The sequence below is a fragment of the Saccopteryx leptura genome, chromosome 2 (assembly GCF_036850995.1).
Source record: "Saccopteryx leptura isolate mSacLep1 chromosome 2, mSacLep1_pri_phased_curated, whole genome shotgun sequence".
NCBI classification, from domain to species: Eukaryota; Metazoa; Chordata; class Mammalia; order Chiroptera; family Emballonuridae; genus Saccopteryx; species Saccopteryx leptura.
This window is the reverse complement of record NC_089504.1, coordinates 326,429,135-326,455,862: the sequence shown is the minus strand read 5'-3', so window position 1 is coordinate 326,455,862 and position 26,728 is coordinate 326,429,135. Positions and strand designations below refer to the sequence as shown.

Sequence of the window (26,728 nt, the reverse complement as noted above, 5' to 3'; positions counted from 1 at the left end):
CGACCCACAGGTTGAGAACCGCTGACCTAGACCCTTCTCCTGAGCTGAGTTACCTTTCTGACTGCCTGCTAGATTGCTCCTCATGGTCACAGTCCTCCCACCTTTCTCCGCAAACCTACTCACACTGGGTTCCTGTTTTCAGGAAGCAGCGTCAGCATCCTTGCAGTTGCTGAGGCTCAGAATCTCAGCATCCTGTTCTGCTCTTTCTACGTTTTCACTGCTGTTCCCCATGCTGCCAGTTGCCAGGTCCTGCTGATTCTTTCTTTTAGATCTCTCTTATTCACCTTTTCTTTGTCATTACCACTTCTCTGGTTATAACCCTTTTCATCTATGAGTAAAATTATTATTATAGACTTCTCTGCCACACCCCATGTTTCCAGAGAAACCTAAAGCATATTTCTGATTATTTTACTCTTCTATGTAAACCTCTGTTATTAGGGAAATACAGATCTATATCACAGTGAGATACTACTTCACACCCATGAGTATTACTGTCATCAAAAAAGCAGAAAATAAATGTTAATGAGGATGTGAAGAAATTGAACCCTCTGTGCATTGTAATATAGTGCAGCTGCTATGAAAAACAATTTGGTAGTTTCTGAAAAACTAAACAACGTTACTATATGACCCAGCAATTCTACCACTAGGTATATACCCCCCAAAATTGAAAGAGGCAACTGAAACATATTTGTATACCAGTGTTCATAAGCAGCATTATTCACAATAGCCAAAAAGTGAAAATAACCCACATGTCCATCAACAAATGAATGGATAAACAAAATGTGGTATGTACATATATTGGAGTATTATGTGACCATTAGAAGGAATGAAATTCTTATACATGCTACAGTATGGATGGACTGTGAAGACATTATGCTAAGTGAAATAAGCCAGTCACAAAAGGACAAGTATTGTACGATGGCACTTAATATGAGCTCGCTAGACTAGGTAAATTCATAGAAGTAAAAAGTAGAATGGTGGCGGCCCTGGCCGGTTGGCTCAGCGGTAGAGTGTTGGCCCAGCGTGTGGAAGTCCCAGGTTCAGTTCCTGGTCAGGGCACATATGAGAAGCGCCCATCTGCCATCTGCTTCTCCACCCTTCACCCTCTCCTTCCTCTCTATCTCTCTCTCCCCCTCCCGCAGCCAAGGCTCCATTGGAGCAAAGTTGGCCTGGGCTGAGGATGGCTCCATGGCCTCCGCCTCAGGTACTAGAATGGCTCTGGTTGCAACGGAGCAACAACCCAGCTGGGCAGAGCATCGCCCCCTGGTGGGCATGCCAGGTGGGCATCCCAGTCAGGCGCATGCAGGAGTCTGTCTGACTGTCTCCCTGCTTCTAACTTTGAAAAAATACAAAAAAAAAAAAAAAAAAGTAAGATAGTGGCTGAGTAGGTGCTCAGGGGAGGATTGCTTAATGGACACAGTTTCTGTTTGGGATGATGAAAATGTTCTGGCAATGGATCATGGTGATAGTTGTATAACAATGTGAATGTACTCAATGCCACTGAACTGTACACTTAAAAATAATTAAAATGGTAAAAATGTTTTGTATATTTTACCACAATTTAAAAAATCTCTGACAGCTTTATGTAATATTCAAAATTAAATATTTTATTTATTTATTATATTTTTTTGAAGTGAGAAGTGGGGGTTGGGGGGAGGCAGACAGACAGACTCCTGCATGTGTCCTACCGGGATCCACCAGGCATGCCCACCAGGGAGCGATGCTCGGCCCATCTGGGGCATTGCTCCGCTGCAATCGGAGCCATTCTAGCACCTGAGGCAGAGGCCATAGAGCCATCCTCAGTGCCTGGACTAACTTTGCTCCAAGGGAGCCTTGGCTGCAGAAGGGGAAGAGAGAGATAGAGAGAAAGGAGAGGGGGAAGGGTGGAAAAGCAGATGGGCGCTTCTCCTGTGTGCCCTGACCGGGAATCGAACCTGGGACTTCCACATGCTTGGCTGACGCTCTACCACTGAGCCAACTGGCCAGAGCCTAAAATTAAACATTTTAAAGGCACTCTATAATCTGTTTACTTTTCTAATTCTGTATTTTATATTTAATCTTAAATTATGTCTCTGAACACACCAACTTTGGTCTCAGAGCTTTTCTTGCTCAAGCTATATAGTGTTCCTAAGATTTAGCTAAAGATATCTTCACAAAACTTCCTAAGATATAACCTATATAATTAGTGTCTTTTCTTTCTAATCTCTGTTAGTATTTTGGACCTCTTACATTCTGTCCTATATTCAAGTTATTTGCTTGCATCTTTGTCTTCAACAGGACTATGAGCTAATTCACGACTTTCATGTAGTAGGATTCAGTGTTCACTGAATTGACTCGAATCCAACTCACTCTTTGTGTGGATAGGGAAAAGGGAATCCAGGGAAGTCACACATTGACAGAACCAGGACAAGTTTTAAGATCTTTCGTCTTCTACTTCAAAAAATTTTCTACTCTGGCCAATTGGATCAGTGGTCAAGCATCAGCTTGGCATGTGGATGTCCCAGGTTTGATTTACGGTCATGGCATACAGGAGAAGCAGCCATCTGCTTCTCCACCCCTCCCCTTCTCACTTCTCTTTCTCTCTCTTCTCCTATCCTGCCGCTGTGGCTCAATTGGAGGGAGGATGGCTTCATGGCCTCTCCTTAGGCATTAAAAAAAAATAAAAATGGCTCCAGTTGTAATGGAGTAATGTTCCAGATGGTCAGAGCATCTCCCCCTGGTGTTCTTGCCAGGTGGATTCCAGTAGGGGTACATGCAGGATTCCGTCTCTGCCTCCCCTCCTCTCACTAGAAGTAGAAAAAAAGAAGAAAATTAAAAGAAAAAAAATTTCCCTGTACTAACAGGCCGAGAATTGTGACTGGATTTTCAATTTCTTCTGATGTTGGCTACTTCAGTATTGTATTGCAGAATATGTGCCAGGGTCCTAGTTACAATTTTTTCATTTATGTAAAAAATGGCATGTTCTATTTGAAATCTCTGTACATATGAAGAACCCAATGTACTTTTGTTCTGTTTTCAGCTTTATGTATCCAGTTGCAGGTGGAATAAGACCCCCTCAAGGTAAGTGAAAGTTTCAGTTTGGAACTTTTAGTTTTTACTATTATATTTCTGAAGTTGGGGATTAAGTGGGTAAAGACGTTTTATTGTGCCAAATAGAATAGCATTTTCCTATAGTCATGAATATATATATGACAGCTGCCCTTAAAATTTCTCAAAAATTATGTAATTTGGGGAATAATAAGACTCATTCCTCATTTCTTTCAAACTTATTTGAACATCGTATTGACAGATTGTTATTTAACCTCAGAGACAGAGACTTTCAGGACAAGAGTTCTCTAAATGGCATGTTTTTCCTTCGATCTAATCTTTTCCTAGATGGTTATCTCCGTAGGGTAGAGTCTATGTCTGCCTTGTGTTCATTAGTGTATCCAGCACCCAGCATGCTGATAGAAAATAATGGGGTTCCTATAGATGTTTGTTGAATGAATAAGTGAATGTCAGTTATTTTATTTTACGTTTGTTTTTTAGAGGGGGAAGACAGGGACAGACAGACAGGAAAGGAGAGAGATGAGAAGCATCAACTCATAGTTGCAGTATCTTAGTTGTTCATTGATTGCTTTCTCATATGTGCCTTGACCCAGGGGCTCAGCTGAGCTGGGTCAGCTTGAGCTCAAGCCAGCAACCTTGAGCTCAAGCCAGAAACTATGGGGGCCATGTCTGTAATCCCATGCTCAAGCCTGCAACCTTGGGGTTTCAAACCTGGGTCCTCAGCGTCCCAGGCTGACACTCTGTTCACTGAGCCATTGCCTGGTCAGGCTTAAATTTGGTCTTATTATAATCATGTACTTATGAGATTGTGTTCTGATTCAATTTTAACAATTCCTAGCAATTTTTTCATCATCTCTCATAGTTTCTGACAAGGGACTACCAATATTCTAGCTTTCTTTTTTTTTGTAACCTTTATTTTTTTGTAACAGAGACAAAGAGGAACAACTAGGGGCAGACAGACAGGAAGAGAGAGAGATGAAAAGCATCAATTTTTCACTGAGGCACCTTAGTTGTTCATTGATTGTTTTCTCAAATGTGCCCTGACTATGGGGCTAGAGCAGAACGAGTGACCCCTTGCTCAAGCTAGCGACCTTGGGCTCAAGCTGGTGACCCTTGCTCAAACCAGATGAGCCTGCGCTCAAGCCAGCAACCTTGGGGTTTCGAACCTGTGTCCTCTGCATCCTAGTCATACGCTCTATCCCCTGCGCCATCGCCTGGTTAGACCCAATTCTAGCTTTCACTTCAAGGAAATAGTAGTGAGGGGTCCAGTCTTGACTCATGCTGCTGTGCCCCTCAGACACCGCACTGAAGGAAGAATATGTCTTGCCCTTCTTTCTGCTCACTTTTCCCATTCCACTGTACTCTCCTCCTCTCCACACACCAAGCTGCTTCTGAAGACTGGCCCTTCTCACAGCATCAGTGTTGATTGGTTAGGGTAGACTTGCTAGAGAAACAGACTCCTGGCTCACTGCTGGAGATGAATGATAAGAGCTGCTCAGTAGCAGGTGGTCAGTGGCTCATACTGACTTTGTCTCCATTTATAATCAGTTGTGGAGGTTGAGTTTCAGTAAATTTTTCCAAGGGTCAGTTGTATTCTTTTCATTGTGCTCACATTTATGCATTATTTAAGCTACCTATGATTAGATGTGTCCCAGATTTAGATCAAATGGTTTGAGATCTTGTGCTCTTTAAGAAGGCAGTATAGCTAATGTGTTCATTATAATAGCTCATTTTTCATTTTTATAAACTTCCAAGTAAATATCTATATATGGAGCAAAGGAACAAGACAAGAAGGGTCCCCAAAGTGTTGCCTGATATTTATTGTCTGCAACTTCCAACTGTTTTACAAGATTTTTTCTTCTTGCAGAGTATGTTAGAGTGAATTTTCTGATCATTTGAAGGGTTTAAATTATGAATGGATTATTTCTGAAAGCATATACAAGAAACTGACAACAAAAGTAGCCATAAGATCATCAATAGGAGAACAGGAGTCAGGAGAGAAATAATTCTTATTTTTCACTGTGTGTTCCTTTATACCTTTAAATTTTATTCAAGAATTAAAATTAATTAAGATAAATAAGACTTGAGGTCCAAAGGGATAAGAGGAAAAACATCTTACTATGGTTTTATTTAGTCTGTGCATTCTAATTCTCCATGACACCGTAAGGTCTTTGCGTTTGGTGCTCCATTCTTTGGAATACTCTTCCCAGATACCCACATGGCTTGTTCCCTTACTTTTTTCAAGTCCTTGCTTAAATACAAGCCTATTGGTGAAACCTTTTCTGACTGTGAAACAGCAACCACTCTTTCCCTAGCTCCCCCCCCCCCACCGCCATATCCTGCTTTATTTGTTGCTCTATCTCTTATAACCACCTGACATGTACTGATTTTTTATCATCTCCCCCAATTACAGACTGCATTCCATGAGGGCAAAGACCTCATTTTTGTTCTTTGCTGTGTCCTTAGAATGGTGCCTGACATGGAGTAGGCTCTTCAATGCTTGAATAAATAAGTGAATAAATGAATAATTGAATAAATGAATAGCTTGCCACTGATAAATGTTACCTACAAATGTGGATGTTTGTGCTCTGAAATTAAACTATATATAAGTAACCTTGAAGGCTCACAGGATGTACAAGATAAACGTGGTGTGCTTTACTAGACCTTTAATTTTTTTCCCCCACTAAAAATCTTTAATTTTTTTTAAATCAAAATTTGTTTAAAAACTCCTTACAGTAGAACCAAGATTGATGCAATATGTGATAAAATGCAAAATTAGATTGAAATCTGTGTTCAGGGTATGTAGGAATTTTATTCACTGTTGTGTACCAGGTATTTAGAGCTATGTCTAAATATGGTAGGCATTTAGTATTTATTAAATCCCCAAAGGGTTATATCTTTATTCTCCACTGCTCTTGGGAGTGCTTCACTGGAAAAGTTTGAGAGATACTATACTTAAGTCATACTTTCGTGATAGTTTTCCTGCCATTGCATTATATACTTTATGTGCTGGTGGCTGTTTTGTGTTAACTATTATATTAACTATTCATGTAAGGCCTGACCAGGCGGTGGCACAGTGGATAGAGCATTGGACTGGGACACAGAGGACCCAAGTTCAAAACCCTGAAGTCACTGGCTTAAGAGGGAGCTCATCCGGCTTTAGTGCGAGCTCACCAGCTTAAGCGCGGGGTTGCTGGCTTCAGCATGGGATCATAGATATGACTCCTGGCTTGAGCCCAAAGGTCTCTGGATTGAAACCCAAGGTTGCTGGCTTGAGCCCAAGGTCACTGGCTTGAGCAAAGGGTCACTCGCTCTGCTGTAGCCCCCTGGTCAAGGCACATATGAGAAAACAACCAATGAACAACTAAGGAGACAAAAGAGCTGCAATGAAATATTGATGCTTCTCATTTCTCTCCTGTCCTGTTTGTCCCTATCTGTCCTTCTCTCTGTCTCTGTCACACACACACACACACACACACACACACACACACAGAGAGAGAGAGAGAGAAAGAAAAAGCTATTCCTGTAAGGAAAGACAAGAGGAATGTCATTTCTTCAAGCATATTAGATATTAAAAGTTTTATAGATCAGAAACTGAGGCACAGAATTTAAACAAGTTTTTCAAGGTCTCAAAGCTAGTGACAGTTCTAATTGGCATACAAACTTCGTGCTCTTAACTACTATGGCATTAGTTATATGCTGCTGCATAAAAAATTAACCCAAGCCTGACCTGTGGTGGCACAGTGGATAAAGGCATCGACCTGGAATTCTGAGGTCGCTGGTTTGGGACCCTGGGCTTGCCTGGTCAAGGCACATATGGGAATTGAGGCTTCCTGTTCCTCCCCCTTCTCTCTCTCCCCTCTCTCTCTAAAAATGAATAAATAAAAAATCTAAAAAAGAAATTAACCCAAGACTTTAAAAAATAAACATTTTATTATTTTACATTGTTTTTGTGGGCCAGGTGTATGGGAGTGGCTTCAGTGGGTGATTTTGGTACAGAACTGAAGTGATTGCAGTAAAGATGTTAACTAGGGCTGTAGTCTCCTAAAGGTTTAATGGGTCTGGGAGATCTGTTTCCAAAATGGCTTGCTCACAAAAATGGCAAATCTATGTCACCTTTTGGCAAGAGGTTTCAGTTCCTTGCCATGTGGATTCTCCGTGGGATTGCTTGAGTATTCTCAAGATGTAGCAGTGGCTTTCCCTAGAGGAGGTGATCCAAGAGACCAAGGAGGAAGCTGCAGGTTTTATGAACAAATTTATCATTTCCACAACATACTGGTTGTTTTCGTGCTCAGTCCTGTTCATTGTGGGAGGGAATGGCAAGGTTCTGAATACCAAGAGGCAGAGGTCACTGGGAGCCACCTTAAAGGCCAAGCGAAACAATTAGGTCATACTATTAATTTTTAAAGTATGTATAAAAATTCTGTAAAGCAAGTATTATCTTCCTTTCTCAGATGAAGCTTTCTCAGATGAAGATACATCGCTAAGTAAACAATGGAGTTGGAATTCACACTTAAGTTTGTCTCACTCCAGAGCCTGCACTTTTCCTTCTAACTTGCCACCTCCCAAGTAACATAGTCCTTTAGGTACTTATGGTTGTAAGAAAATTAACTGTAGAATACCTTGACTTTAGTGATACTTTTGTGTTTTTAGCAGGTCTGATGCCGATGCAGCAACAAGGTTTTCCTATGGTCTCTGTCATGCAGCCTAATATGCAAAGCATGATCGGAGTGAATTACAGCTCTCAAATGCCCCAAGGACCTATTGCTATGCAGGTACTTGTCTCTGTAGCTGACTGTTTACAGTTATTTTTTATTATGTATCTACATACTAAGACTTTAATGTTATAATTAGAAGTAAGTGTAGAAGTAATGTTATAATTAGAAGTAAGCCATCTATATGTTAGATGGCTTCCTTCACAACAAAACAAAGATATGTTTATAAGAGAAAGAAAAGATAGCTCATTTAAGGAAAATCTGGTGACTTCTGTATGACTGCTGGCTTAGAAGGATTTTAGAATGCTATCTTGAAAACCTCAGGAACCTGATGCCATGAAGTAGCTTTGATAGAAGTAGCAGCACTGTTTTCATGGAACGATCTGTGTCATTGTTTGGAAGGCTCAGAGCCTTCTTTATATTAAATTATCTCATCTAAATACTGTAACAACTTTGTAAAGAGGTAGTATCTCTATTTTTCTGAGGAGGAAACTGAGGATGCTCATAGAATATAGTCAGCCAGAATGTGAACCTAAGTCTTCAATATGGTTGTACTTAACCTTATTATACATCAGATTCTCTGAAGATCATTAGGGAGCCAAAGGTTAAAGCAGTGGAATGACACAATTAGATCTGTATTTTAAAAAGATCATTCTTACTGCTGATTAGAGAAAGACTGGAGGCAGAAGAGCAATAAATTAGGGTAGTAGCAGAGGGATGGAGACATGGATGTCTTTGAGAATGATTTAGGAAATGAAATCTATAGAACTTGCTGGCTGTATGTTGAAAATAAAGGAGAAGACAATATCAAATTGATTCCTTATTTTCTGCACGAGCAACTAACTGGTGGTGTCATTTATTGATAAAGGAGACACTGGAGTAGATGCTTTGCTGCTACATATTTACTTTGGAAAACCCATGAAACTTCATTCAGCTGGGGCTGTCCAGAGGTAATTTAATAAGCTGAACTCTGGTCATTTTTCACTGGGGGTTGAAAATTATAGAGTTGAGGGTCATCCACTCATAGAAGGGAGTTGATGCTATTGGGGTGAATTGGAACATTCAAGAACACTATAGATGGAAAAAGTAGTCCAGGATAGAGCCTTGAAGATTTCAACATTGAAATATAAGAGAGTAAGACATGTACCACATGATTTCACTTATATATAGACTCTAAAGAACAAAATAAACAACATTGAAACAGACTCATAGATGCAGTGAACAGATATATGGTGGCCAGAGGGAAGGGGTTGGGGGGCTGGGTGAGAAAGATGAAGGGATTGAGAAGTACAAATTGGTGGTTACAAAATGGTCATGAGGATGTGAAATACAGCGTATCATTTGTAATACATATCCATATTCTTTATCCTGCGACCCTTGCCTACGACATCCCAGACTCCTGGCATAGGGGAAAGATGGCCAAACCCTGTGGTATCTTTAAAGCTTTCTCCCTAAGGTAGCATTTTCAATCACTCCTGCTCATCAAAGTAATGTGGTCAAAATGAACATCAGTAGGGAAATATACCAGGAGGAGCGCATACCCAACACAGTCCTCTTAGAGTAATGGCAGCAAATAACCAGAAACAGTTTACCTTAGAATCCAGTGTGGGGTTTTATTTGTTTTTATTTTTTAAACAGGAGAAAAATTAGTGTTTTAATGCATGAGGAGTCCACATAAACATGAAAATCCCAAAGACTGAGGCAACTTGGGTGTATAAGACACTTTGGACAAAGAAGAAAGGGGAAAGTGGGATATTAGATTTTAGAAGTGAGGATGGCTGATTTATAAGTGAGGGAGAGGAACATGGCAGGAAAATTCTTGGTAGGCAACTCAGAAACAATGGGACTCAGGGTATCTAGGTAACAGGAACCTGCCTGGAATTTGGTGTGTTTTGTTTTTTGTTCGTTGGTTTGTTTAAGTAAGAGGATGGGAAATAGTGAGATAGACTCTTGCATGCACCCCAGCTGGAATCCACCCAGAAACCCCTGTACTGAGTTATTTTTAGCTTTTAAGGCCAACACTCAGACCAGAGGAGCTATCCTCAGTGCCTGGGGCCAATGCTTGATCCATTCAAACCATTGGCTGCAAGAGAGGAAGAGAGAAAGATAAAGGGAGAGAAGCAGATTGTCACTTCTCTTGTGTGCCCTGAGCGGGGATTGAACCCAAGATGTCCATACGCCAGGCCAATGCTCTTATCTACTTAGCTAGCTGTCCAGGGCCTATAAGATTTAATAACCTTACTACTGAATCTAAATAACAACTGATATAATTTTTGTCATTGACTTTTAACATTAAACATTGTTCTATGACTTACATTATTATCTGAAAAATATTTTTAAAGAGTTTCAAACAACCAAAAATAGTAAGTATCTCTAACATCTTAACATGCAAAACACAATATAAAAAAGTAAACTATCATATTTTATATTCTCCAAATGATTTCCCTGGGCATCAGGAGTTTAGAATTAAGGGTTCTAGAATAAAGAAACCATAATATTTTTCTTTAACTTTTAATCTTGCTGATAGGCATTAGACTGCTTGGGAGCTGCTTAAAGGAGAATTTCATTCAAATCTTATTTTCTTCCCAAACTCTGTAGCCCCAATCAACCACAGACATAAATGAGGAAAACCCATTATTATTTAGTCATCCCTTAACTCTTTGAAGAGTATGTTTTCAGATAAAAATCAAAGATGAAAATTAGTCTTATCACATAGCCCTCCACTCTGTAAACTCAAAAAAACACTCCAGCCTGACCTGTGGTGGTGCAGTGGATAAAGCATCGACCTAGAAATGCTGAGGTCGCCGGTTCGAAACCCTGGGCTTGCCTGGTCAAGGCACATATGGGAGTTGATGCTTCCAGCTCCTCCCCCCTGTCTCTCTCTCCTCTCTCTCCTCTCTCTCTCTCTCTCTCTCTCTCCTCTCTAAAATGAATAAACAAAAAAACCAAAACAAAACAAAAAAAAACACCCCAGAAGATTTATGGTAAATATTAAAATTATTATCCTCAAATACTTCAAGCTTGTAGGTAAGAATAGAATATATGTATAACAAACAAGTGTGAGCCAGTTGCACAGGGATGAGTTTCCCTGGAGATCATACCAAGGAAGCAAGAGATAAAGGAGTTTAGGAATTTACAAGGGCATTTAATTAATTATTATTATATTTTTAGTGGAAGAGACAGAGAGAGAGACAGATAGGGACAGATAGACAGGAAGGGAGAGAGATGAGAAGCATCAATTCTTTGTTGCGGTACCTTAGTTGTTCATTAATTGCTTTCTCATGTGTCTTGATTGGCAGGCTCCTACCAAGCCAGTGACCCCTTGTTCAAGCCAGCCACCTTGGGCTTCAAGCCAGCAATCTTTGGGGTCAAGCCAGCAACTACGGGGTCTTGTCTATGATCCCACGCTCAAGCCAGTGACCTTGGGGATTTGAACCTGGCTTCTCTGCATACCAGGCTGACATTCTATCCATATCCACTGCGCCACTGAGTGGTCAGGCTACAGGAGCATTTAATATTTAATCCTGGAATCTAAGCTGAGCAAGATGAGAAGTGAGGACATGATGAGGATGATGGATAACGGGAAAAGTGAGATGGGAGGTATTAATGAGATAAGAGAATTGCTGGAGTACACGAGCTGGAAGGATAGGAGGTGGTGGTCACGTGTTGGGATGCCTAAAATTAAGACTTTGGAGATGATGATGTTACTGGGGCTGACGATCAAGGGTATGACCATGGTGTAGAAAGCTCGAATGGATGTTGGACATGATTGTTGTGAGGCAGTCAGAGACTTGAAAGGCTACAATATTAGATGAGTTGTCTGTGTGATTACTGACATCACAGTGTCACTAAGTGCAATTTAGGAGTAGAATGGAAGATAACAAGATTCTGAGAGTTTCAGTTGAAGAATGAGATAGTTGAGGGTCAGTAGATGACATAAGTAAGGTAGGATAGTAAGTGATGCAGTCTGATGGCAAGAAATTAGCAGATGGTGTTTTATTGAATTGTACACTTGAAACCTGTACAATTCAAGAACCAATGTCATCTCAATAAATTTAATTAACAATTGTCATGTTTAAAATTTGGACTAATTAATGAGATAAGAGAATTGCTGGAGTACACGAGCTGGAAGGATAGGAGGTGGTGGTCAAGTGTTGGGATGCCTAAAATTAAGACTTTGGAGATGATGATGTTACTGGGGCTGACGATCAAGGGTATGACTATGGCATACCCTTGATACTTGATTTAGAAAAATAAAAAGCATTCAAAAAATAAAATTGGGAACAAAAGTTTATATCCCCCAAAACAAACAAGCATACAAACAAATAACATGCATTCAGACTTCTGAAGGAAGAAAGAGGAGAAAAGGTTTATAAGAAGCAAGGAGGAATATTCCCCATCTATAGGAAATGTGAAAGAGAAGCAGCAGCCTCCAAATGAAGGCTTCCAGGGGCAGCCAGGTTTTCGATTAGAAAGCTGTTTTAAAAAGGAGGTTCAAGAGTAGAATTTTCACTCAGTAAAAATTAACCTTCCATCATCATTATTACTGATATTTATTATTGATTAGTAATATTTGATTTTATGTAAAAGTTTGGATATCAGGCCTGTGATAATAAACATCAAAATACTCATCATTCATACATATTGGAAAGCCATGTTTAATCTCATTTGTGGAATAACTACTATGTAAGAGGTTCTTATCTATTGCTGGAAATAAAGACTTGTAAGATATGATACCTCTTCTCAAAGAGTATGGATTAATGAGTTCACCAGAATATAACTTGTGCGTGTGCTTCCGTACACACACCCTCAGGCTGTTAGTGGTCATCTCTAGGACAGTGAAGAAAATGAAGGGCCTGAGATATTTAGGGGAGCTTTAAATTTTTAGCTTATGTTCTTTGAATTTTTTATTAAAATGCATTATATAGTTCATTAATAAAAATATTAAGAAAGAGTTTATGGAAGTTATAGTTTTTCTTTGTAATAATTAAAAGGAGGAGAAATTGTGTTTGAGCCTTTGTTCTTTTCTTCTAGGCAGGGATTCCAATGGGACCAATGACAGCAGCAGGACTGCCTTACCTGGGACAAGCGCCATTCCTGGGGATGCGTCCTCCAGGCCCACAGTACACTCCAGACATGCAGAAGCAGTTTGCCGAAGAGCAGCAGTAAGGGAACTCAGGATTCAAGGATAAAAACACATGATATAGCAGTTATTTTAAACATTTCAAATGGTCTGTAATGCAGATTTGAAGCTGAAACAGTCATGTTACCTTTAAAACTTTAAAAATACTTTTATTATAAGTTTAAAGCCATAGGGGACCTTAGAGATTCTCTAATTGAATGCTCTGATTTTACATGAGGGAAAAGTGAGGTCCATAGAAATGAAGCAACTTGTGAGTCCAGGTTTCACAGTTACTAGCAAAGCCTGGACCCAAATGCAGGTCTCCTGAGCCCTAGACAATTGCTCTTTCTGCCACGTGACGTGACGTGCTTTCCCAAGTAGAAGTTTCTTTTTTTTTTTTTGGTTTTTTTTTTTTTTTTTCTGAAGCTGGAAACGGGGAGAGACAGTCAGACAGACTCCCGCATGCGCCCTACCGGGATCCACCCGGCACGCCCACCAGGGGCGACGCTCTGCCCACCAGGGGGCGATGCTCTGCCCATCCGGGGCGATGCTGTGCCTCGACCAGAGCCACTCTAGCGCCTGGGGCAGAGGCCACAGAGCCATCCCAGCGCCCGGGCCATCTTTGCTCCAATGGAGCCTTGGCTGCGGGAGGGGAAGAGAGAGACAGAGAGGAAGGAGGGGGGGGGGTGGAGAAGCAAATGGGCGCTTCCCCTATGTGCCCTGGCCGGGAATCGAACCCGGGTCCCCCGCACGCCCGGCCGACGCTCTACTGCTGAGCCAACCGGCCAGGGCAGAAGTTTCTTTTTTATATGCAGAGCAAAAAGTGTTTATATTTTGTCTAATTCCTTATCTGTTTTTTGAGATTGTTTTTGAATGCAAAAGATCGTGTCCATCCCTTGCAATGAAAATTTATGTCTCTAATTTTTCTTAGACTCATATATTTTGAAATTAATATGGTGGGAAAATTAGATATAATTAGTAGAGAAGTAGTTTTTTAGTTCTAGAAAGATAAGACAATACTGCTGAAATTGTTAGTAGAAATATGAATGTAACAGTTGATAATGCCTGAAGTTGGTTCTTTATTAAAATGTTTTTCCTTCAGAAAACGATTTGAACAGCAGCAAAAGCTCTTAGAAGAAGAAAGAAAAAGGCGTCAGTTTGAAGAGCAGAAGCAAAAGCTCAGACTTCTGAGTAGTGTGAAACCCAAGGTAATGTTCCACCAGCCCTCCCCCCCCACACACACCCTGCGTGTGCCTCTCCTCCTTCATCCAGTGGATTTTATCACTTAGATAACAGCCCAAGCTGAGGCTGTGGTTGATGCATTTTAGTTTTATCAAAGTCCAGAAAGGAAGGAATTTTCTTCTTCTGTAACGACATTGTATTGTTGAGGGGAGTGAAATGTCAGCCAATTTTCTTAACTATTTTTCCTGCCATTAGAGTGTTTGTAGTTTTTTCTAGAGAAGCGTTCATACAGAATAACAGCTGTATCCTAAGATATTTAAAAATAGGCCTTTTAATATTCTGTAGAGTATCCTTTTATGCCTTTGTTTTATATACTTACCAGTGTTTTTCTGACTTGGAGAATTCTCTATCAGAAGTATGTGGTAAAAATATTGGAAACAGACTAATATTTGTACTTTTCTTTTAATTTGGGAGGATTTAGGATGAAGTAAGAGAAGTAAAAAAAATAATGCATACATTTATTCTCTTAGACAGGAGAGAAGAGTAGAGATGATGCTTTGGAAGCCATAAAAGGAAACTTAGATGGGTTTTCCAGAGATGCTAAGATGCACCCTACTCCAGTATCACACCCTAAGAAACCAGGTATTTTAATTTTAAAGCTTTATTTTTTTGGAAGGTGATTTATAGTCCCTGTGTATCTAATTGACCATTATATGTGTGCGAAGAGCCAATGCTGAACTCTTCTTTCAAGCTAAGTACAGATTTGGATGTCTTAAAATTTACAATAGGTTAAGAGTTCTGATCTGGATAACTATCTTGGAAGGAAAAAAAACAAACCCCTTTGTCTTCTAGTAAATGTCGGTATGACAACTTCACTTACAAATCTTCTGTGTATGTGGGTATGTTAACATTAGTAAAATCCATTCATTCAAAACAAACATGATAAAGGAGTTTGTCATTTTATTCTCATTGTTTTAAAATAATTTTGTTTTTATGAACTAGTTTACATTTTATTCAAAGGATTAAACTTTGAAATTTTTAAAATGCCCCCTTTAAAAAAAGTCATAGATTTAATAATGCTTCTTATGAAATTTTAGTTTCTTTAATATGTTTCTTTGTAGGGTTTTTTTAATTATCAGATAAGCAAAAATGGTACCTATTTAGAGTAAAGGGATGGTTTTGCTTTATTTGCATGTATTTTGAACATTTAGCAGTGGAAATGAGTCTTGTCTATATAACTGTTACCATATCCTTTTTTTAAATTTGATATTTGACATTTTCTTCTCAACTGCTTTCAAGAATAATTGAATAGTTTTAATAAATTGTTCAGCCAATCAAGTATTATTATAGTATACTGGTAAACTTTATCTTCATTAACTTTTTAAAATTTTATTTAGAAAATTAAATTTAAAGGGGTAACATTGCCTTACCAGGCGATGGTGCAGTGAATAGAGTGTTGGGCTGGTACATGGAAGACCCAGGTTCGAGACTCCAAGGTCGCCAGCTTGAGCGTGGGCTCATCTGGTTTGAGCAAGGCTCACCAGCTTGAGCCCAAGGTTGCTGGCTTGAACAAGGGGTCACTCTGTCTACTGTAGCCCCCTGGTCAAGGCACATATGAGAAAGCAATCAATGAACAACTAAGGAACCACAGCAAAGAAATGATGTTTCTCATCTCTCTCCCTTCCTGTCTGTCTGTCCCTAGCTGTCTCTGTCTCTGTCACTAAATAAATAAATAAATAAGTAGGTAACATCAATCAATATGAGTACATAGGTTTCAGGTAATCATTTCTATAGCATTTGAACTGTTGATTATGTTGTGTTCCCATCACCCAAAGTCAAATAATTTTCCGTCACTGTATATTTGTCCCTCCTTACTCCTTAACCCCAACCCCTCTCCCAAATTTTATCTTAAATTTTTGTATTATAGTACCTATTATAGGTGGTGTCAGGAGGGAATAATCTAATTTTGTCATAGTAACCAGTTTTATATGCTGAGACAGCTTTGATTCTGCCCTATTAGTTTCACTTGTTAGATTATATATTCAAAATATCATTCCAAAATTATGCCCCAACATAAAAATATATATACCAATTCAAAAAGAATGTATATTAGCAATCAGATTGAGTTCAGAAAGGAAAAACATATCTAAAAATAGAAATTATTGGCTGAATAAGCTAGTCAAGAAGTAATTTAAGAATAGACATTGCAGTGCTAAAATTGGACCTAACATGGAACTTAGAAAAAGAGAAGGTAGGAGGGAGGAATGGTCATTTTTAGGTTAAACACTGTTCTACCATATCGAATTCTGTTTTTGGACAACCTGGTGTCATTTAACAACTTCATTGTGAAATAATAAATTGGTGTTTTGATATTCAAATAATATTGTGAGTTCAGTCAACATGTATGCAGCCAGCGTTTTTTAGTTAACTGCTTCATGCTTAGCCAGAAAAAGATTTTTCTGTAGCAAGCCCAAAATTTTCAGAGCTTCTCCACTTAGAATCTTTTTTTTTTTTTTTTTTGTATTTTTCTGAAGCTGGAAATGGGGGGGGGGGACAGTCAGACAGACTCCCCCATGCGCCCGACCGGGATCCACCCGGCACGCCCACCAGGGGGCGATGCTCTGCCCCTCCGGGGCGTCGCTCTGCCGCGACCAGAGCCACTCTAGCGCCTGGGGCAGAGGCCAAGGAGCCATCCCCAGCGCCCGGGCCATCTTTGCTCCAATGGAGCCTCGGCTGCAGGAGGGGAAGAGAGAGACAGAGAGGAAGGAGAGGGGGAGGGGTGGAGAAGCAAATGGGCGCTTCTCCTATGTGCCCTGGCCGGGAATTGAACCCGGGTCCCCCGCACGCCAGGCCGACGCTCTACCACTGAGCCAACCGGCCAGGGCCTCCACTTAGAATCTTACTTAGGCCTAAATTGTATAAAAAGAGTTTTCAGCCTTTTTACCACCAGAGGCATCTTTTAACTTTCCCCTATAGACTGTTTATCTGAAAATATTGAGTATACAAACTGTATTGACCATATAATTTTTCTAGTTCTTATTAATCATATATAGAGCTATGAGTGTTTATACACCAAAATATATACCACATAGAATTAACATAATTCCAGTCAAGTGCAAAGAAACATTGGTTTAGCTTTTACAGCCTTATTGCTAATAAATAGTCAGGTTTATTAAAAAATATAGTAGCTCTCCGTTTTCTGTTACCACTGTTTTCCATGAGTACACTCTGAGAACCTAAATTACGAACTTAAATCTATACACTCAGTAACCATTATTTGGAGGTTGGAATTCATTATGGCATGACTTTTTTCCTTTTTTCAACAAAATTAAGACAGTTTTGTTTACTCGTTTTACATCTTTTTTATAACTTGCCATACTTCCAGGTTTTATTTCACAGACCCTAAAGAGAAATGTTCAAAAGAGAAGCATGTTATGTTCCCATTTTTCTGATGAGACCCTTTTTAAAACTAGACTGCCCCTTGTGACATTAGATTTCAGTAAATGTTAAAGCAATTCATAGTTAAAAATGTGGCAATTATAGTATTGTTAATGAGCTTCATGTTAAATGTAGTCTGTGTTAGAGAAGTTTATTACTTAAGTGAATCTCACATTTAACACTAACAAGCCACAGCAATGTTTATATTCCTTAGAGTCAAAGTAAATATAGTCATCAATTAAGGTTTACTTTTTAAAATTAACTATTGCCTTGTTTGACTCAGCACTTTATGGTGTCCCAACTTTGAAGTTTTTCACAAGAAAACATCACCTTTGCAATGTGTTTAATGTTCTTACTGTCTTTTGTAATTTTCATTTCTCACATGATAACTTTACTGAAATGTGAACTATGCAAAGTGTATGGATTAGACATGATATATAAAAATTATAACTATGTGTCCTACATTTTTTCTTACTGGCATAATGAAATTTAATGATCCGAGTCTGTATCTGTCCATCATGTCTTCAGCAGCATTTGGTAGGTTTTCTTCTGGTATATATTAGTTTGAAAGAATGTAATCCAGAAAAATGGATCACTTGAGTTTCAGAAGTAATCACTCTGATGTAAATTACTAGTGGTCTTGGGAAGAAGTTAGTACTAACTTAATAAAAGAAGGAAAGAAATTTTGAGTTTTATATTTTCCTGTTTTCAAACCAAATGCAAAATAGCTATAAAACCTCTTTTTAAAAAGACAAAAACATTCTGTATATATAGACATCAAAGTGTTTTTGCATTCATTGTATAATCCCATTGGACTTTGGCTACACGTTATTTCTTGTTCATCCACACTATTCATGTTTCAGTATATTCTTTTGGAATTGTACTGCATCTTAATTTCTTTCTCCCTGTTGATGTTCATTTCTGTGTGTTTCATTACCATTTTCCATTTTGCAGATTATCCCACATCATCTCATTCTAAAACTGTCTCTCCATCACCTGCCTTTCTTGATGAAGAAGAATTCAGTGACTTTATGAAGGGGCCTGTTGAAGTTCCCCCATGTGGGCCTTCTTCCACTTGCCAGCCTTTTCAGTCTTTCCGTCCCACCGCCCCACTTGACCAGTTGCACACACAGAAGGCTGGAGCACAGCCTCTCCCTCCAGGTCAGATTCTAGTGTCTTCTGCCTTACATGGTGTCCCTGGACAAATTCTTTATTGCCCTACTGTTTCAGCCTCATACAGCGTATAGAGAGCAGGTAACTCCTAGATGTTAATGCAAGTATTCTTAAGATAATCTGGGGTTTATTTATTGCTCTTATAAGTTGAATAATACAGTGATGTTGGCAAAGAAACATGTGCCTGAATATATGAATACTATTGAAATTCACCAAAATAAAAATCTAGATTTTAAATTCTGGTCTCACTTTCCAGAAAAGTGATTTAAAACTTTTGTTCCTAAATTTAGCACTATTTAAACCACCTTAACCTTGTAAAAACAATTTCTTCAGAGGATTACTCCTGTTTGGGAAAATCACTAATATTATTTTCTTGAGAGTGGTGAGCCAGGGAAAGCTGCTTTAGAAAATGCTCTCTCTAGTTCAGATTGTTCATTTATTATCAGTTTGTCCTCGGCCAAATCTTTAAACCCTTCTGTACCTCAGTATTACCACTGGTGAAACAGTGGGGTTGGGGCAGTTACACACCAGGTCTTGAGACACAGAGTGATGCTGAGAAGGATCTTAGCTGATATATACTTAGTCCAAGCTTCCTCAGTTGACAGGGTTAGAAACAAACCCAGAGATGATACTATTATTGGCCAGGGATCTTTCACTAGTTAGTGGAAGTTTCTGTATCTCGTTAGGTCACCAGATTTCTAAGATAGTAATCCTTCCACTATTCATTCACCTTGCTGTCTCATAGAATTCTTGAGAGTCAAAGTAGGTAATGATATTTAAGTTCTTTAAAATCTCTAAGTTTCTCAAGTCCTATACAAATGTGTAGTGGTTGAATTATTTCAAAATTTACATTATATGTGGCAGGGTCTTCCTTTGAGAATCTGGGGGTGGAAATGGATGATTGCAAAAATTAGAAATTTCCATTTATATACAAATAACCCTTCATGCTGTTTGTTTAGGCCCTTCTTTGGAGGAGAAGCTCCTAGTATCTTGTGAAATAAGTACATCTGGGCAGAAACAAATTAAATTAAACACTTCTGAAGTTGGGCACAGAGCCCAAGGCCCGGGTTCCTGTAAGAACCATCCCAGTTTAACGGCCAGTGTCAGGGGTGCTGTAGATGGACGTGTAAGTGTTACCACTACCGCAGAGGCAGAAAAGACTCCAGACCAAAACCTGCCCATTGAAGAGAGTGGTGAGCTCACGGACTATTCAGCAAAATGTTTAACCAAATGCTGCTCAAATGCTAACACCTTAGGCATTAATCTTAAAATGAATGCTGCTTGATTTTGCTAATCAAAATTTTGCTTAAAAATATATTTAATGCATTCCTTTCTCAAATTAATCCCTATGATTTTGCTCTGAATTCTTTTCACTATACTGTTACTCCTTTTTAAAAACTTTTGGTAGTTTTTAAAATCAGAATCATTCCTGAAATTTACTTTATATAAACTCTTTTCCGTTCTTGCACTTTGTGTTCTTCCATAAAGGTGGAGAGGTTAAAATTTAACTGGAAAGTCACCAATGAGAATATAGTTTTCCTTCTCTGAAGTAAATTAGACACTGTTCCCTAAAAGATCGGATTTTTTAAAACTCAGCTTGCAGCAATGAGTTAGAATGTGGGCAGCCTAGGAGGTAAACTTTTGTAGGGCATTTTACTGGAAAAAAAAAAACAGAAATCCTATACATCTAGGGCAGCAGTGTCATATTCAGGTAAAAAAAAAATCAGACTTTGTAAAGAAACATTAAAAGCTGCATGTAAAGCTTGAACCACTACATTTTTTTACATATATAATTTTTTTTTTTTTTTGTTATTTTTTTCTGAAGCTGGAAATGGGGAGAGACAGACAGACTCCCACATGCGCCCTACCAGGATCCACCCGGCACGCCCACCAGGGACGCTCTGCCCACCAGGGGGCGATGCTCTGCCCCTCCGGGGCGTTGCTCTGTTGCGACCAGAGCCACTCTAGCGCCTGGGGCAGAGGCCAAGGAGCCATCCCCAGCGCCCGGGCCATCTTTGCTCCAGTGGAGCCTTGGCTGCGGGAGGGGAAGAGAGAGACAGAGAGGAAGGAGAGGGGGAGGGGTGGAGAAGCAGATGGGCGCTTCCCCTGTGTGCCCTGGCCGGGAATCGAACCCGGGTCCCCCGCATGCCAGGCCTACGCTCTACCACTGAGACAACCGGCCAGGGCCATATATAATTTTTAAACCACTGTTTCTCGTGTTTTTGTTTTCCCTTTAATTTGTGACACATGTGAAATAGTGCAAGCCTCATGATTCAGAATATCGATTTGGTACATCATCGGGTTTCACTTCTTTTTAATAGACTCTTTAGGACATAGTTGATGAGTTGTTTAGAAACCAAATGTTTTAGTTGTATTGGTGACTTTTTGTGTGTATTTCCAGCCTGTGCTTTGTTTTTTAAAAAAACAACAACAACACAAAAACCACATAACTCAGTGTGATGCCCCCCATCTTCTACATGGACCGTTATGTTCCTTATCTTCTTCTAGGTATGGGTGTATTTCCCTCGCAGGATCCTGTTCAGCCCAGAATGCCTCCTTGGATTTGTAATGAGAGTTTGATTCCAGGTAATAAAAGCTTCTTTGTCCAGGATTCCTATCTGGATATTTTGCTTGAAAGCTTGTAAATGTAGCTGTAAGTAGTTACTGTGTGGTTATAACATATGCAGAAGGAATTATTTTTTCTTTTTTTTTTCTTCTGAAAGAGGATAGAAAATTAAATAGATCTTGTGTTTTCTAAGGCTGCCTCATATGAGAAATGTTTTGCTTTAATGTTTTATTGACCACCATATACTTTTATTTCTAAAAACTTTTCTTAGGGGGCTCGGGGTTGAGCTTGGCTGGGAAGCACGCGGGGGTGAGGGGCGGCTGCTCGGGAAGCACGCAGGGGCTCGGGGCTGAGCTCTGCTCGGGAAGCACGTGGGGACTCAGGGCTGAGCTCGGCTTGGGAACCACGCCGGTGGAAAGGGGCGGCTGCTCGGGAAGCCCCCCGGGGAGAGGGACGGCTGCCCGGGAAGCACCCGTGTCTGGGGGGGGCGGCGATTGCTTGGGAAGCACGAGGGGGTGAGGGGCGGCTGCTCGGGAAGCGAGGGGGTGAGGGGCGGCTGCTCGGGAAGCACGGGGGGGGAGGGGGGAAGGGGGGAAGGGGGGGCAGCTGTTCAGCAAGCACCCGTGTCTGGGGGGGGCGACTGCTCGGGAAGCACGAGGGGGTGAGGGGCGAGGGGGTGAAGGGCGGCTGCTCGGCAAGCACCCATGTCTGGGGGGGGGCAGCGATTGCTTGGGAAGCACGAGGGGGTGAGGGGCGGCTGCTCGGGAAGCACGAGGGGTGAGGGGCGGCTGCTCGGGAAGCGAGGGGGTGAGGGGCGGCTGCTCGGGAAGCACAAGGGGTGAGGGGCGGCTGCTCGGGAAGCGAGGGGGTGAGGGGCGGCTGCTCGGGAAGCACAAGGGGTGAGGGGCGGCTGCTCGGGAAGCACGAGGGGTGAGGGGCGGCTGCTCGGGAAGCACAAGGGGTGAGGGGCGGCTGCTCGGGAAGCGAGGGGGTGAAGGGCGGCTGCTCGGGAAGCACGAGTAGGTGAGGGGTGGCTGCTCGGGAAGCACGGGGGTGAGGGGGTGAGGGGCGGCTGCTCGGGAAGCACGAGGGGTGAGGGGCGGCTGCTTGGGAAGCGAGGAGGTGAGGGGCAGCTGCTCGGGAAGCACGAGGGGTGAGGGGCGGCTGCTCGGGAAGCACGAGGGGATGAGGGGCGGCTGCTCGGGAAGCACGGGGGTGAGGGGGTGAGGGGCGGCTGCTCGGGAAGCACGGGGGTGAGGGGCGGCTGCTCGGGAAGCACGGGGGTGAGGGGCGGCTGCTCGGGAAGCACGAGGGGATGAGGGGCGGCTGCTCGGGAAGCACGGGGGTGAGGGGGTGAGGGGCGGCTGCTCGGGAAGCACGAGGGGTGAGGGGCGGCTGCTTGGGAAGCGAGGAGGTGAGGGGCAGCTGCTCGGGAAGCACGAGGGGTGAGGGGCGGCTGCTCGGGAAGCACGAGGGGATGAGGGGCGGCTGCTCGGGAAGCACGGGGGTGAGGGGGTGAGGGGCGGCTGCTCGGGAAGCACGGGGGGTGAGGGGCGGCTGCTCGGGAAGCACGGGGGTGAGGGGCGGCTGCTCGGGAAGCACGAGGAGGTGAGGGGCGGCTGCTCGGGAAGCACGAGGAGGTGAGGGGCGGCTGCTCGGGAAGCACGAGGAGGTGAGGGGTGGCTGCTCGGGAAGCACGGGGGTGAGGGGGTGAGGGGCGGCTGCTCGGGAAGCGAGGGGGTGAGGGGGTGAGGAGGTGAGGGGCGGCTGCTCGGGAAGCGAGGGGGCGAGGGGGTGAGGAGGTGAGGGGCGGCTGCTCGGGAAGCACGAGGGGGTGAGGGGCGGCTGCTCGGGAAGCACGAGGGTGAGGGGGTGAGGGGCGGCTGCTCGGGAAGCACGGGGGTGAGGGGGTGAGGGGCGGCTGCTCGGGAAGCACGAGGGTGAGGGGGTGAGGGGCGGCTGCTCGGGAAGCACGGGGGTGAGGGGGTGAGGGGCGGCTGCTCGGGAAGCACGAGGGTGAGGGGGTGAGGGGCGGCTGCTCGGGAAGCACGGGGGTGAGGGGGTGAGGGGCGGCTGCTCGGGAAGCACGAGGGTGAGGGGGTGAGGGGCGGCTGCTCGGGAAGCACGAGGGTGAGGGGTGAGGGGCGGCTGCTCGGGAAGCACGAGGGTGAGGGGGTGAGGGGCGGCTGCTCGGGAAGCACGAGGGGTGAGGGGCGGCTGCTCGGGAAGCACGAGGGGGTGAGGGGGTGAGGGGCGGCTGCTCGGGAAGCACGAGGGGTGAGGGGCGGCTGCTCGGGAAGCACGAGGGGATGAGGGGCGGCTGCTCGGGAAGCACGAGGGGGTGAGGGGGTGAGGGGCGGCTGCTCGGGAAGCACGAGGGGGTGAGGGGCGGCTGCTCGGGAAGCACGGGGGTGAGGGGGTGAGGGGCGGCTGCTCGGGAAGCACGGGGGTGAGGGGCGGCTGCTCGGGAAGCACGAGGGGGTGAGGGGCGGCTGCTCGGGAAGCACGAGGGGGTGAGGGGCGGCTGCTCGGGAAGCACGGGGGTGAGGGGTGGCTGCTCGGGAAGCACGGGGGTGAGGGGGTGAGGGGCGGCTGCTCGGGAAGCGAGGGGGTGAGGGGGTGAGGAGGTGAGGGGCGGCTGCTCGGGAAGCGAGGGGGCGAGGGGGGTGAGGAGGTGAGGGGCGGCTGCTCGGGAAGCACGAGGGGGTGAGGGGCGGCTGCTCGGGAAGCACGAGGGTGAGGGGGTGAGGGGCGGCTGCTCGGGAAGCACGGGGGTGAGGGGGTGAGGGGCGGCTGCTCGGGAAGCACGGGGGTGAGGGGGTGAGGGGGTGAGGGGCGGCTGCTCGGGAAGCACGAGGGGGTGAAGGGCGGCTGCTCGGCAAGCACCCGTGTCTGAGGGGGGGGCGGCGATTGCTTGGGAAGCACGAGGGGGTGAGGGGCGGCTGCTCCGGAAGCACCCGTGTAAAAAAAAAAAAACGAAAAGAAAAACTTTTATTAGATTTACCATACTTTAAAAAACATTATATTTATTTTATAGATTAATAACTTGTCAAGAGTGGTACTGATATGTGTGATACAATTTTCTGAACTTTTGGTGATTAATTTATATTTTAAAAAATATTCCCAAGGCCCTGGCCGGTTGGCTCAGTGGTAGAGCATATGCCCGGTGTGTGGGTGTCCCGGGTTCAATTCCTGGCCAGGGCACACAGGAGAAGCGCCCATCTGCTCCTCTACCCTTCTCCCTCCCCTTTCTCTCTCTCTCTCTCTCTCTCTCTCTCTCTCTCTCTCCTCTTCCTGCAGCCAAGGCTCCAGTAGAGCAAAGTTGTCCCAGGCGCTGAGGACAGCTGTATGACCTCCACCTCAGGTGCTAGAATGGCTCCAGTTGCAAGAGAGCAAGGGCCCCAGATGGGCAGAGCATCGCTCCCTAGTGGGCATGCCAGATGGATCCCTGTTGGGCACATGCAGTAGTCTCTCTGCTTCCCCACTTCTCATTTAAGAAAAATACCAAAAAAAAAATTTTAAATATATATATATTTTCCCATAACTTTTTTTTGTCATGTGGTAGTATATGAAGTATTCAATAAAAGACCAAGTGGTATATTTTTCTACACCAGAAGATGATGTTTACTTTTTCCTTTAAGTACGTTTTTACTGTGAGCCAAAAAAATTTACTGAAGTACACATTTTGTGATAGTATTCAGTTGATACAAAAAAAAGTCTGGGCCCTGGCCGGTTGGCTCAGCGGTAGAGCGTCGGCCTAGCGTGCGGAGGACCCAGGTTCGATTCCTGGCCAGGGCACACAGGAGAAGTGCCCATTTGCTTCTCCACCCCTCCGCCGCGCTTTCCTCTCTGTCTCTCTCTTCCCCTCCCGCAGCCAAGGCTCCATTGGAGCAAAGATGGCCCGGGCGCTGGGGATGGCTCCTTGGCCTCTGCCCCAGGCGCTAGAGTGGCTCTGGTCGCAATATGGCGACGCCCAGGATGGGCAGAGCATCGCCCCCTGGTGGGCAGAGCGCCGCCCCATGGTGGGCGTGCCGGGTGGATCCCGGTCGGGCGCATGCGGGAGTCTGTCTGACTGTCTCTCCCTGTTTCCAGCTTCAGAAAAATGAAAGAAAAAAAAAAAAGTCTGGCCTGACCAGGCAGTGGTGCAGTGGATAGAGCGTCAGATTAGGATGCAGAGGACCCAGGTTTGAAACTCCAAAGTCGCCGGGTTGAGTGTGGACTAAGGTGCCACAATGAAGAATTGATGCTTCTCATCTCGCTCCCTTTCTGTCTGTCCCTGTCACTCTCTCTGCTTCTCTCTGTCTCTCTTTCTCTTTCACACACACACACACACAAAATAAAATGTATTTAAGTCATGGTTGATGTGCAGAGAATAATGACTATTACAGCCAGACTATGTTAATCTTTTTTTCTTTATTAACTTTTTTTTCTTTTCGGGAGACTATGTTAATCTTAATAAATTGTAACATAGTAAATTTGCTGTATATTGCTAACCTCTTCTAGTTGTGGCACTTTAATTGTTCATTGATTGCTTCTCATATGTGCCTTGACAGGGGCTCCTGCCAAGCCAGTGACCTCTTGCTCAAGCCAGCAACCTTGGGGTTTCAAACCTGGGACCTTAACGTCCCAGGTCCATGCTCTACCCACTCACTGTACCACCACCTGTCAGACTGCTAACCTCTTGAAAACTGAAGTTAACTTTCACTAGACTTTAGTTTTCTAGACTGATTATAGACTAAAGTTGTTACACACTTGACTAAATAAAACTCATGCAAAATCTCTATAACTGAACTTCTTTTTGGAGGAAACCAATAATGTCTACTGTATGTCATAATCACAAATTAAAAGGCTGATTTCCCAAACCAATGTGGGACTTCTGTTGTACATAAAAATAATAGTTTTTCTTTCACGTGCCCATTAGAGAGTTTGCATCTTTTCTTTTTCCCCTCTGTCATCAAGCCAGACAAACAAATAAAATTTGGATCTTTGTATATTTTGAAGTTCTATTCATTTTCTGCCAGCTTGTTTTTCTTTCTTTGTTCTTCCAAACATGCATGCACACATAATTTCCTAGCCAAAATTTGTGTTGTCATGGTCAGGCTATTAACCTACAACCCATATTTAAATTATAGATGCAATTTGTGTGTGTGTGTGTGTGTGTGTGTGAGAGAGAGAGAGAGAGGGGGACAGACAAGAAGGGAAAGAGATGAGAAGCATCAGTTCATAGTTATAGCACCTTAATTATTCATTGATTGCTTTCTCATATGTGCCTTGATGGGATGAGGGGGGCTCCAACCAAGCCAGTGACCCTTTGCGCAAGCCAGTGACCTTGGGCTCAAGCCAGAGATCATGGGGTCATGTCTATGATCCCATGCTCAAGTCAGCAACCTCGCTCTCAAACTGGTGAGCCTGTGCTCAAGCCAGATGAGCCCAGGCTCAAGCTGGTGACTTCAAGGTTTTGAACCTGGATACTCAACATCCCAA

At 43.3% G+C, this 26,728-nt stretch overlaps 1 protein-coding gene across 14 annotated transcripts in view; it reads left to right on the top strand.

The window, feature by feature from the left end:
* Positions 1-26,728, top strand: part of SYNRG (synergin gamma) — an 82,135-nt gene that overhangs the window by 5,473 nt on the left and 49,934 nt on the right. For 5 of the 14 annotated variants that reach the window (XM_066363242.1, XM_066363245.1, XM_066363244.1 and 2 more), the window contains exons 2-9: positions 3,020-3,060; positions 7,702-7,823; positions 12,798-12,928; positions 13,988-14,093; positions 14,598-14,709; positions 18,460-18,666; positions 19,638-19,871; positions 21,187-21,264. In XM_066363242.1, coding sequence (XP_066219339.1) covers positions 3,020-3,060; positions 7,702-7,823; positions 12,798-12,928; positions 13,988-14,093; positions 14,598-14,709; positions 18,460-18,666; positions 19,638-19,871; positions 21,187-21,264 — 1,031 coding nt within the window. The remainder of the gene's footprint in view (positions 1-3,019; positions 3,061-7,701; positions 7,824-12,797; positions 12,929-13,987; positions 14,094-14,597; positions 14,710-18,459; positions 18,667-19,637; positions 19,872-21,186; positions 21,265-26,728) is intronic. The other 9 variants (XM_066363253.1, XM_066363254.1, XM_066363252.1 and 6 more) reach the window with 6 other exon arrangements.